The sequence below is a fragment of the Protomyctophum parallelum genome (assembly GCF_964188405.1).
Source record: "Protomyctophum parallelum genome assembly, chromosome: 3".
NCBI lineage: Eukaryota > Metazoa > Chordata > Actinopteri > Myctophiformes > Myctophidae > Protomyctophum > Protomyctophum parallelum.
In genome coordinates this window covers 16715636-16729242 of record NC_139698.1, presented here as the reverse complement: position 1 = coordinate 16729242, position 13607 = coordinate 16715636, and the positions used below count along the sequence as shown (strand labels likewise).

The 13607-nt window shown below is 43.6% G+C and overlaps 1 protein-coding gene across 1 annotated transcript; it reads left to right on the top strand.

Annotated features, from left to right (window-relative positions):
• Positions 1-12596: 12596 nt before the first annotated feature.
• On the top strand, positions 12597-13169 carry pebp1 (phosphatidylethanolamine binding protein 1; the record flags this gene model as incomplete). Its single annotated transcript, XM_083760501.1, has 1 exon — positions 12597-13169. One exon carries the CDS (start codon positions 12597-12599, stop codon positions 13167-13169), a length of 573 nt encoding a protein of 190 aa, XP_083616627.1.
• Positions 13170-13607: the final 438 nt, after the last annotated feature.

Genomic DNA, 13607 nt, shown 5'->3' with positions numbered 1-13607 from the left:
TTAATGACGGTGGATGTCACCACAACATGCCATTGCCAGCAGAAGAGAGAGACAAGCCTTGGATCGTGCAAGACTCTACAGCACATCAGAGACTTCGAGAAATTGTTTTCAACGCACGCTGGCTCAAGTCTGTTCACCACTACCTGACATTCAGGTTAGTAAAGCAGTTCTGTTTTTAGGAGAGTCAGGTCTAATGTGTTTATGAAACCAAGCTTTATTCAACGGCCAATAAATTCAGAACGGTGAAAGCAAACGACTCACTTCTTTTTTCTGGGCAAAGTAGAGTAGTATACCATATTTTGGTATAGCACAACATATTCTGTGGGTCTTCAAAGATTTCTATATCGGTATGACAAAATGGCACCATGCAGTGACAAAGATGGCTGACTGACTGTGGCACTGAAAGAATTAAGCAGTAGGAGGACAGCTCAACCACTGAATATAGGCTTATATAATACGAAATGAATTGTATTGTGGTGGGTCATAATTTATCCAATTCCTTCTCATTAGACAGACAGACAGATTTCTCAATCTCAATCCTGTTTCCATACCTGCTACTCTTGCTGTGCTTCTGATAAGTCTTCACATGGAGTTCAGGGATGCCCAAAACCGTGCTCATTTTTCTGAGGGCTGCAAAACCCAGTCCCAACTTGTGAGCTAAAAGCACCATGCGCACGTTTATGTCAAATGCCACATCACTCCTCTTTTCATTGTGGATGCGAGTGGATGTATAGACACTTTTATTGTATTTATCATCACTCGTGCACAAAGTGCACTTCAGGAGCAGAGAGCTGCAGAACCCCTGATTTACTGGATCAATACAGATTTGAAGCCCATTCCTTGCACAATTAGGACAATTAAAATCTGTAATCAACTCGTTCAAACTCGCGATGTGAATGACAAACCACTGTGTGAACACAAACAGCCACCATTCACGTCTATCACCTTCTCTCCAAGTGACAGCTTCTTTAGCCATGCGCTTTGTAAGGGCAAGGGGATTTCACCCCCTGTCTCATTAACAATGTTGATGTTTTCTTTTTCCTTTCTATATCTAAACAGACATAACTGTCGTGATCTTTTCTTGCCGAAAGACGTTCTCCTTTTAGCCTTCGGCATTTTTCTGCGATAGAGCTCCCTCCTTCCCGCGGCAGAGCAACTGAGCAGAGCACGTGATACATCTCAACGAATCACAGTACAAAGAAAATTACCTTATTTGGAACACACCATGAAGAGCTCGTATTTCAGACCTTTCCAATGATATATTACATGCGGGGAGCCGTCGCGGATATTTAGCGCTGCGTAAAATACCACGTTTTGGTCAAATGTAGGTGAAATCTACAGGCGCAGCATGACAAAGTATACTAAAATAAATACCTATATGTGTATTTTGAATGTTTATTTTGCATTAGTTTGAAAGAAGACATAAATAGAAGCAAAATAGCAGAAAATCTCAAAATTGTCAAAAGAAAAAAAAAGGCAGGTTTTCACCTGTGTCTTGCCTTAAATCATTCACTGCACGATTGTTTTCTTTTCGCCCCGTTCTCCCCTTGCCACGTCTTTTCGGAGAAAGCTCTTATTTTGAAGACCAAAAACTCATGGCTTACCTAGGCATGCCTATAGTGTTCTTGTTATTTTGAATTAAAAGGTAATGTCCTGTATTTCCAGGAGAACGCCAGAGAGGACGCCGTTAAGCAGTTGGGGGGGACTGTTTTTGGGTGGGGGGGGATGATATTGGCAACAGTCGTGTGTGCCCCCCAGGTGTATGCTGTTGCAGTTCCATTGGGCGTTGCTGGCATAATGCTTGGAGCTGCCACGGGTGTTATAGGGGGTGCAATTCTTTGGAATGTCTTCAGTTGGTTTGGGAGAAAGTTGTTTGGAAAAATAGGGTACAATAATAGGTTTATGAAAGCCATTGTGACCGCGTCCTCCTGATGGAGGGGTATGAAAAGTTCCAGGCTGTTGTGAAAGAACGGGAGGAGGAAGACGAGGACGAAGAGGAGGAGGCAGACACTAGCAATAGTGACTGTAGTGTCCATTTGGATGATCGCTCCGGTGAGTGCCAATGCTGTACACGTACAGTATGCAAGATTCTCATGAACCAAGATATTCAGCAATTCCGTTGACCAGTTAAAGACAACACACTATCAGACTAATTATGTTTTGTTTGATGTGATTACAGAGTCCTCAACTTCGTCTGAGGAGGAACAGGAGGTGGAACGGTTGTCTACTAGGACGGTGAAACGGCAAAAACGGCAACACTCTCCCTCCTCCCCTGTAACCGTCATATTACCCGAAATTAAATTCACCCCAGAAACCAAAAGGGCCCTCCGAAGGATGCCACATGAAAAGTTGAATCCCAGAATTCGGCTGTTCAAAGGCTTAGGTAAGACATTTACAATTACTCTTCAAATTGTAAGAATACTTGTGTGTGACTAGATTAATAGGACTTGATGTGAAATTGGTCCTGACCACATATATGTTCTATCACCTCCAGAAGAACGGATGAGCAACGTCGCACGTGAAGAGCACAAAGGTGAGAAAAATGTAGAGGGTCCTTGGCCTTTATTGGGATATTTAACATGGGACTTGATGATGACATTGGCCCTGACAACCTTCACACATGAAAAACAAAGGACATCGAATAATAATGGTGTCTAACATCCATATTTATAATGTTTGTTTCAACAGCTCCAGCTGCCAAGCCTCTTATCCTTCCGCCAAAGTTATTCCTGCCTGTGTGTCCCTCCAGCCCAGCAGAGCCACAAGGTGAGAACAATTACTCAAGGGGAATTGATGAATAATTGTGTGTGTGTGTGTGTGTGTGTGTGTGTGTGTGTGTGTGTGTGTGTGTGTGTGTGTGTGTGTGTGTGTGTGTGTGTGTGTGTGTGTGTGTGTGTGTGTGTGTGTGTGTGTGTGTGTGTGTGTGTGTCAGTAAAGCTAAATCAATAATCTTTATTTCAACAGATACAGCTCCCCCAGCAGTGGAAGGAACCACTGGAGGACAACCTCCTTTCCCTACCTCTCCCATCCACTAAGATGAGGAAGCCTCCCCCCTTCCGCCCACTATCTTCCATCGCCCATCCACTTTGAAGGATCTGAGGCTGAGGAAGGCTCCCCACTTCCGCAAAATACCTCCCCGATCACATTTAAATAAGCTCCTGATGAAGATGAAGCCCCGCCCCCTTCCTCCCACTACCTCCCCCATCACAATTCAAGAGGCCTCTGAGGCTGAGGAAGCCCCGCCGCTTCCTCCCACTACCTCCCCCATCACAATTCAAGAGGCCTCTGAGGCTGAGGAAGCCCCCCCCCCCTGTGTGTGTGTGTGTGTGTGTGTGTGTGTGTGTGAAATTAATTAAATGTTTGAACTTTGAGCTATGGTTGTTTCTTTCAAGACTGGGGTTGGCCAGGGATATGTGTGAGGCACTGACAATTTACAATTTAGGCATTTAGCAGACACTCTTAATCCAGAGCGACAATGGGGGGCACTGTCTGGGGAGGCACTGGGGGGACACTGGCTGGCACTGTCTGGGGAGGCACTGGGGGGTCACTTGGTGGGTCAATGTCTGGGGAGGCACTAAGGGGACACTAGGGGGGCACTTGGGGGGTCATTGTCTGGGGAGGCACTGGGGGACACTTGGGGGCAATGTCTGGGGAGGCAATGGGAGGACACTGGGGGGGCACTGTCTGGGGAGGCACTGGGGGCCACTTCACAATATCTGAAACAGGAAGTGGTACTTATTGGGTGAAAAATGAATGGAAATGATACAAAATGGGGGTGCCCAATTCCGTATAATTTCCATTCATTTTTCACCCAATATCTGAAACCCGGAGGTGATCTTTTTTGGGTAAAAAAATTAATGGAAATTATAAGATATTGGGGGCCCAATTCCGTATCACTTCCATTCATTTTTTCACCCAATATCTGATGTCATACTTGACTTTTCTCTCAGGACACTGGGGGGGCACTGAGGGGACACTGGGGGGGGCACTTGGGGGGAGCACTGTCTGGGGAGTAGGCATGCCACGGTTTACCGAATTTCAGTAATACCGCAACAGTAACAGCCACGGTGTTGATACCGTGAGATTTCCGAGCTTACGGTATTTGAATGCTGCGCATGCTGCGCATATGGAAAGCAACTCCACTCGCAGAATAAGGCAAAACATTTATTTTCACCACACAGCTGCAGTAGATTGAAAAGTTGCTTCCTACCTTTGAGTTAGTGTTGCTGAAAGACACCAAGATCCAATTGTATATTCCATATTTCCATATGTACTAACTAAGTGTGGAGTGTGGACTGTCAACATGGAGGCGCACAGTGACAGTTGTGAGCATGCGCAGATTGCTCCAGCGTACAGGGTACAAAACGGCCAATCGGCCATTAGGGGGAGCCATAGTACAGTGAAATACAGTGGGGAATAGCTATTGATTCATTGATTGAATACTTTATTGGCAGAAATGTAATCAGTATAGGCCAGGGTACAGTCAAACACATGTCCAAAGGGATCACTGATAAAAGTCCTTGCTGTTTCCATTCGGTCCTGGGTAATCAATTCATAATCATGACAAGTCACACATCATTATGATATATATATATATATATGTAGGCCTGCATGTTGGGGAACAAAGGAGGGCTTATAAGGAGGTGGAGGTAGTCACTAGACATAGGTGGGGGGGGGGGGGCTTTTTTTTTAAAATATAAATATCGTAGAATACCGAGGTATAGGTTATCAATACCGGCACCGTACCGTACTGTACAATCTCATACCGTGGCATGCCTACTGGGGAGGCACTGTGGGACAATAGGGGGGCACATGGGGGGGGCACTGTCTAGGGAGGCACTGGGGGGCACTGTTTGGGTAGGCACTGGGGGGGCACTGTCGAAATGGTGGTGGGGAAATGAGCCAGGAGCATGTTTCAGACGATTTGGAGTCGATTGGTAAGGTTTTGTAGTGAAAATGTTGGGTCCCTAAGCTCGCAAGAAAAGTGTATTTATGATTATGTTTTTATATTTAAAGGGGAATGTATTCCAACTTAGTTTGACGTTGGGTCCAAGGTCAGCGGTATTGGCTTTTGGGGTGGGGTGTTATGTTGTAATGTTGTTGTTATGTTGTTGTTATGGTGTTATGTTGTTGTTGTAGTAATGTTGTTGACAATTAAGGAGCAGGTTAGGGTTCAGGGACAATTAATATGCATTGGGGGGTGGTCCTTGATTGTGTTTTTTGGGGTGGGGGGCTAGGTTAGGGTTTAGGGACAATTAATATGCATTGGGGGTGGTCCTTGATTGGTTTTGGGGTGGGGGTCTAGCTTAGGGTTTAGGGACAATTAATATGCATTGGGGGTGGTCCTTGCTGTGTTTTGGGGTGGGGGTCTAGCTTAGGGTTTAGGGACAATTAATATGCATTGGGGGGTGGTCCTTGCTGTGTTTTGGGGTGGGGGTCTAGGTTAGGGTTTAGGGACAAGGGTTGGGTGGGGGGTCATTTGGGGGGCATTGGGTGCTCAAATCCAGCCGTTACGCCCCCTCAATAGTGTGTTGTAAAATGGGTAGTGCACCCCTAACAAACCCTAATCAAAAAAGTAAAAATAAAAAAATCATATCTCTGGCTAGAAATGAGATAAAGACCCCACTGTATTTCTAGGCCTAGGGGATAGACAGGGGCGGGAACTTAATATCTCACCTGTCAATGATTTTTTATAACATGATTAAACATGTGAAAATAAATTAATAGGGCAATACCCAAGTTCTTATCAACCTAACCCAATAACCCCCCAACCCCTAGACCCAATAGCTTATTATCACAACACCCAATTAAGGTTCAATACCCAATAAACCCCATTTATGTCCCTATTTAGGGGTTAGGGTTAGGGCTGTAGATCAGCCATTGTTGTGTATGTGGCCTATGAACACAACTAATAACGAAATAAAACACTGGAGAAGGGAGCTCAGGTTTATAGTAGCCTACTTTACTGGTTAAAGCCAGAACTGGCACACATCAATCAAGGGTATACAATGCAGCTGCACAGGGCCTAAGAGCACCTAGCACAAGGCAGAGTGGTCTGCCACATAAAGTAGTCCCTGGAGAAGCAATACACTACAGCCATTATTTAACTTTTCTTTCAAACTATGTTGAATATTGAATCAATGTTCACTTCTGGGGGGTCCCTGGCACAAATCTTCAGATGGGGGTCCACAGCCATACATATCATTTTGGGGGCTCCTTGGCACTAAAGTTTGAGAACTATACTGAAGGCATTGGTAGAATCAGGACAGCACAATTAAACAACTGGAAGCACCTGCCGCCAGTGACTTAGCCCATGGCACTGCTCTGATTCACTCCCCACTGCAATCTTGAGTTGACCAAGAAATGCTAATAAATAGATTTCATGGATTTAATTTGGGCAGAGTGGAAAAGATGTCTTAGTCACTCTCATGACATGCACTTCCTTCAGAATGACTCATTTTAAAGTAGAATTTAAAATCAGGAATTAAAGAAAAATAACCAAAAGTGACTGGATGTCAGCCAAAATGGAAGAGAAAAGAAAGGAGAGTAGCTAGGCAAGTCCCACATAGGACCATTCTAACCACTCTCAACTAAAAACGACTAAACTAAAAACCACATGAGTGTAACAGGACAATGAGGACATGCCGCTGTTCTGTGCTGCATTGACTGACTGAGTGAGAATTTGAGAAAGCAGGAGTGTGGTACTGGAAGGCTTTTATAGGGGTGTTGGGCAGGGCAACACCTGCAATCAGGAATGAACAGCAGGTGTGCATTTAATTTAACCCTAGCATGATCTGTCAGTAGCAATGTTTACAAGTTTCAAAGGGTTAGTTTTGTATTTGTTTCTCCGGCTTGGCGTATACTATAGCACTAAACCACATACACTAAGAAAGGCCTTTCAAAGACGCATCTGATGCCATGAGTGTGATTTCATATGGACTTGTACAACTTTGTCGAAAATTCAACAAAGGCCACAATCACATGGTCAGAATGAATGTGACCAAAAGTAATATTTCTCTGCGTAACACTACTACTAACCATAGGGTTAGCTCATTTAAAATGAAAGGTCTGAAACACGTGCTTCTCAAGGTGCAAGCAACATATTTCTCCGACATTTGGTTCAAGAGGTCTTTGTTTAATGTTAAAACCTATTTATCCCAATGGGATTTCCTTTTTTCAATGTCCACAAGTCTCAGAAACTGTTCCTAAACCCCCAAACAGGTGTCTGTGAACACCCTTTATATTGGAAAATTTAAAACCGGGAAAGCGTCAGTCTTTTGGGATTTTAGCAATATAGCAACATATGATTTTCTGAAAACTCTTTAAAACAGTGCATGGCTCTGAAGAAAATAGCCACTTGCGCTGAAATTAAGGCTGTAGATCGGCCATTATTTAACTTTTCTTTCACAAACTATTTTGAATATTGAATAATCAATAATGTTCACTTCTGGGGGGTCTCTGGCACAAATCTTCAGATGGGGGTCCACAGCCATAAATATAATTTTGGGGGTCTCTTGGCACGAAAGTTTGAGAACTATACTGAAGGCATTGGTAGAATCAGGACAGCACAATTAGACAACTGGAAGCACCTGCCAGTGACTTAGCCCTGCACTGCTCTGATTCACTCCCCACTGCAATCTTGAGTTTACCAAAAAACTAATGCTAATACATAGATTTCATGGATTTAATTTGGGCAGAGTGAAAAATATGTCTTAGTGACTCTCATGACATGCACTTCATTCAGAATGACTCATTTTAAAGTAGAATTTAAACTCAGGAGTCAATCAGAAGAATAACCAAAATTGCATATGTCAGCCAAAATGTAAGAGAAAAGAAAGGAGAGGAGCTAGGCAAGTCCCACATAGGACCATTCTAACCACTCTCCTGAACTAAAAACATCTAAACTAAAAATCACATGAGTGTAACGACAATGAGGACATGCCGCAGTTCTGTGCTGCGTTCAGTGCATTGACTGACTGAGTGAGAATTTGATAAAGCAGGAGTGTGGTACTGGAAGGCTTTTATAGGGGTGTTGGGTGGGGCAACACTTGCAATCAGGAATGAACAGCAGGTGTGCTTTTAATTTAACCCTAGCATGATCTGTCAGTTGCAATGTTTACAAGTTTAAAAGGGTTAGTTTTGTATTTGTTTCTCCGGCTTGGCGTATACTATAGCACTAAACCACATACACTAAGAAAGGCCTTTCAAAGACACATCCGATGCCATGAGTGTGATTTCATATGGACTTGTACAACTTTGTCGAAAATTCAACAAAGGCCACAATCACATGGTCAGAATGTGACCAAAAGTCATATTTCTCTGCGTAACACTACTACTAACCATAGGGTTAGCTTATTTAAAATGAAAGGTCTGAAACACATGCTTATAAAGGTGCAAGCAACATATTTCTCCGACATTTGGTTCAAGAGGTCTTTGTTTAATGTTAAAACCTATTTATTCCAATGGGATTTCCTTTTTTCAATGTCCACAAGTCTCAGAAACTGTTCCTAAACCCCCAAACAGGTGTCTGTGAACACCCTTTATATTGGAAATTTTAAAACCGGGAAAGCATCAGTCTTTTGGGATTTTAGCAATATAGCAACATATGATTTTCTGAAAACTCGTTAAAACAGTGCATGGCTCTGAAGAAAATAGCCACTTGCGCTGAAATTAAGGCTGTAGATCGGCCATTATTTAACTATGTTGAATATTGAAGAATCAATAATGTTCACTTCTGGGGGGTCCCTGGCACAAATCTTCAGATGGGTGTCCACAGCCATAAATATAATTTTGGGGGTCTCTTGGCACGAAAGTTTGAGAACTATACTGAAGGCATTGGTAGAATCAGGACAGCACAATTAGACAACTGGAAGCACCTGCCAGTGACTTTTATTTACAATAGTATGTTGTGCCTGCAGCTGTTTTTCTTTTCTTTTCTTGTTTGTTATTATGTTCTTGTTGTGTAATCTCTGTGTTTATTGTCCTTAATTTTGTTAAAACCAATAAATATAAAAAAAATGTCTTTCTGAAAATTTTACAAAATAGCGGACATAGTTGATCTACGCGTCTTACGACACTCTAACTAGTCTTTTTTTTAACCATAATGAGAAACCATTCACTCCATCTTATGTTCATCTTTGCACAATGAATTGATTGATATGAAGATTGGCTATGATTCCATCATGTGTAGTGCAATTGAACATTAATGTTCCATAAATCTCCCCGTTATGTCACTATCCATCTCCCTCAATGCCTCATGCCAAAATGAAACAGAAAAACTGGACATTTGTCTCAGAAGTATGTATACTTAAGACCATATGTAGATTTTACATTCTCTTTTTGGTATTGTGGAAATTCACTATACATGTGCCAATATTTCAAGTGGGGAACATCAACATGTTTATTTTATTATTTATTAATATTATTTATTAAGTGGGGAACATCAACATGTGTTTACATTTTTACAATCTTCAAGATGTATAGTAAATGTTAGAAAAGATATATCAATAGGGTGCCTGGGGGAGGAGTTGTGATCCAGTTTAGGCAAAAATGTATGCACTACACATGATGGAACCATGGCCAATCTTCATATCAATCAATTAATCGTGCAAAGACGAACACAAAATGGGGGGAATGGTTTCTCTCGATGTATAGTTCAGGAGCTATGTTGGTTAAAAGGTTTTATTTTTCACAGACGAAAATCCAGGACGGACACAACATAATATGGTTAAAAAAAACATATATGGGACAATAATTAGCTCGGGCAACATTGACATTCATTAACTAGACAACCTTAAGGATTATGTAATCAGTGGGACTGAACCAATACGTTTCATAGCACCACCCCCTCAGCTCAGCATATAACGTAGCTAGTCAGGCATAGGGTGAGGCTGCGTATTACCCAGGTTGCCCACTTCCGGCATCTGTTTAAGCTGTCTGGCGCTGCTTCATGTTTGTGTCCGTGTCGCCGTGTCGAGGTAAGCTTTAATTAATATACTGCTGTCTGGTTTCTAGGTTGACTTATGTAGACAACCTCCCAAGTACTTACGTTTATATCTTCTCTTGTTAGACGTTGGTGGAGCTCTGAGTGGACAGCCCTGTCATTGTATGCGTGGTGTTGGTATACACAGGCTGCTAGAAACAAAGGTAGGCTTGCCTCGTACGGCGACAGCACAAACAATCCGTTGAATCTAAGAAATGGTGTTCCAGTTATTTATGTCAATGCTTATCTCGTTGGTAGACGCTGGAACGAGAGCCCTCTATTGTGTGTGTGTGTGTGTGTGTGTGTGTGTGGTACACACACAAGCTGGAACGAGAGGCTGCTATAGTGTGTGTGACATGAGTCTAGAGGTAGGCTTAACGTCTGTATTGCGACAGCATTACGTCTTTTTATAATGTATACAATGTGAGTTATCATGATGCATTTATATTACACAGATGGCGTTCTGAACGAGCAAACAAACAACCTGGGATGACCTGACACCTGTTAACAGGGTATGTGCTAACCTGGCGACTAAAGACCTGGAGGCGTGGTCAATGCCATTTGGCTATTCTGAGTGGCCAAAGAGCATTGATCACGCCTCCAGGTCTTTAGTTTACTCAAGTTAGGGAATAAGACCTGGTACTTAAGACACACAAAATACAGCCCGATGTGTCAATACACATGGATGACATGAGTACCATACGTTAGGACACAGTTAAAAATGCGTTCAGAAAATCGATTAAAATAGCATATAGGGTTTTGAAACCACGGGGAAACCACGTTTTTTTTTAAGTCTAGATTTAAAAATGTCTAGTAGCCTAAGTTGGCATCTCTTACTGTTTGTGGGAGAGCATTCCAGAGACGATGTGTGAATGCTCTTCCCCCAACCGTTATTTTATTGTGGTGTGTGACTGTGAGTTTTCCAGTATCTTGGGATCGTAGAGGTCGTGGGAGGATGTATGCTTTTATTAGGCTGGACATGTAGGGTGGAGCAAGTCCATTTAGGGCTTTAAAGGTCAGGAGGAGCATCTTGAAATCGGCTCTGGCCTGTATGGGAAACCAGTGTAATTTTATGAGTGTGTGTTTGATATGATCGAATTTCCCTTTCCTTGTTAGTACTCTGGCTGCAGCATTTTGGACAAGTCTAATGCCTTTTGTTGTTTTATATGCATACCACGTAGGTACCACCTCCACTTCTGTACATTATTATTAATAATTATTATTATTATTAAAACGAAACAACATAGAATACCGGTATAAACACTCTATCTGTGATAGAATCCATCCATCGCTTTCAAATATTTGAATGGTTCCACTTCCTCCCAAAAGTATAGCTGTGCCTAGTACAGGCATTATATGGGAAAAAAGGGGTCAACCTCCAACTAATTGCAACAAAAACAAACTCAGCTGATTTTGTATCTTACATATGTCCTGAATAACATACAAAAAGTCCCCTGAAATTGTCTGAGGGGAAAGTGTTGAAAATGACCTGTACAGTATGGCCACCATAGACATCCAATATAAGGCAAATAATTTCAAAATGTCCTTTTGCTTTAAGTAGCATGTGACATGTCAAACTAGGGTGTTTTCACGATGCTGAGTCCATTCCAAGCATTAGTTTTGCATAAAAACACTCCTTGGGCTAATAACGGTCATAGCCGTCATCACAAATGTGATGAGGTCAGCACATTTGGGCAAGATTGATGTAGATTCATATTTATATATCTAACATTGCATAATTGATATTTTAAATTCAGCGAACGGAAGATGGATGGGGAGGCAGCATTTTTACATTTCTTTTACACATTTATACAGTTTTTGTATTGAGTTGTGCTTGAAATGTAATTCTGCAAACTGTTAATAGGCCTACATAGGCCTACTACAATCAATCAATCAAGTTTTTTATGTCTGGCATGAAAATAGGCCTATTGTGTGTGTGTGTGTGTGTGTGTGTGTGTGTGTGTGTGTGTGTGTGTGTGTGTGTGTGTGTGTGTGTGTGTGTGTGTGTGTGTGTGTGTGTGTGTGTGTGTGTGTGTGTGTGTGTGTGTGTGTGTGTATGCGTCAGATTCAGCCATGGAAATAATTCTATACCAGTTGTGACAGCTGGTCTATGAAAAGAGAATCAAACTGTAGAGGTGTGTTTAGTGGAGCATGTATGTCTCAGCCAGGTCATCTCTGACGTCATCCATATGATGTCATATTCATGTCCATACCTATATGGAGGGTCACATGGCTCCATATTTAGACTGATTTATAGTGGATTGAGGCAGCTGGGTATGAAGTCACAAAATGTGAAACAATTACGATTATAGCTCTGATCACTGCCTATGTCACGCCAAGCTTGGCCAATCAAATGGGGATGTCATGTTTTTCATTTTAAGAAAGATACGATAAGACAGGGGTCTAATTAACAGACACCGTTGGCATGACAACCATGACAACCAAATCCTTTAAAATGAATTGTCAAATGAACAGAACATCATTTAGTGTATAGCTCTCAGCAGAACGTATGTCGATGTGAGCCCACAGACAGGACCAGAACGGGACCAGAACAAGTGCGACACGTGTCATTTGTACTAGCAGCAGGTGAACAACATCCTCCTCGTTCCTCGCCATGCCCGTGGACGTCAGTAAGTGGGGCGGCGCCCTCAAGCTGACGGAGGTGGAGGAGCAGCCGGCGCACGCGCTCGCCGTGGTGTACGGCCCGGTGGCCGTCGACAGCCTGGGGAAGGTCCTCACGCCCACGCAGGTGCAGGACCGGCCCACCGCCGTCCAGTGGGAGGGCTGCGACCCCGACAAGCTTTACACGCTGGCGCTGACCGACCCCGACGCCCCCAGCCGGAAGGACCCCAAGTTCCGCGAGTGGCACCACTTCCTGGCGGTCAACGTGAGGGGGAACGACGTGCTGCGGAGCGGCACGGTGCTGTCCCACTACGTGGGCTCGGGCCCGCCCAAAGGCACGGGGTTGCACCGCTACGTGTGGCTGGCGTATGAGCAGCCGGCGGGCGCGCCTCTGGCCTGCACGGAGCGTGTCCTGCCCGACAGCTCCGGGGACGACCGCGGCAAGTTCAAGATCAAGGCCTTCCGGAAGAAGTACGGGCTGGGGGCCCCCGTGGCCGGGACCTGCTACCAGGCCGAGTGGGACGACTATGTCCCCAAACTGTACAAGAAACTGGCTGGGAAGTAAAAAACTAAAAAAGGTCAAAACTAACAATGAAAGAGTTTTGCTTCGTGTCAAGGACCCCCAAAGTTATGCATCTGTGTGACCCTCATTTTGAAAGATTTTGTGCCCGGGAGGGACCCCAATAGGAGATTTGTCAAAATGGTTTTAAAATAGCTGATACACAAGCTTACAATGTGAGGCACCCTGGTGGACACAGACAGGGGGAAAATACATGTATCGCTCCCTTCTGGCCTGGCAGAGATAACTAGGGCACCACTGTCTCAGGAGCTGCATGGAGTCATCTTGGAATCGGAAGGTTTCCCGTTCAATCCTTCGGCCTGCAAGACAAACTGAACCTCTGTTCCCCATGGGTATAGGTTGTTCCACACACTGAACCTCTGTTCCCCATGGGTATAGGTTGTTCCACACACTGAACCTCTGTTCCCCATGGGTATAGGTTGT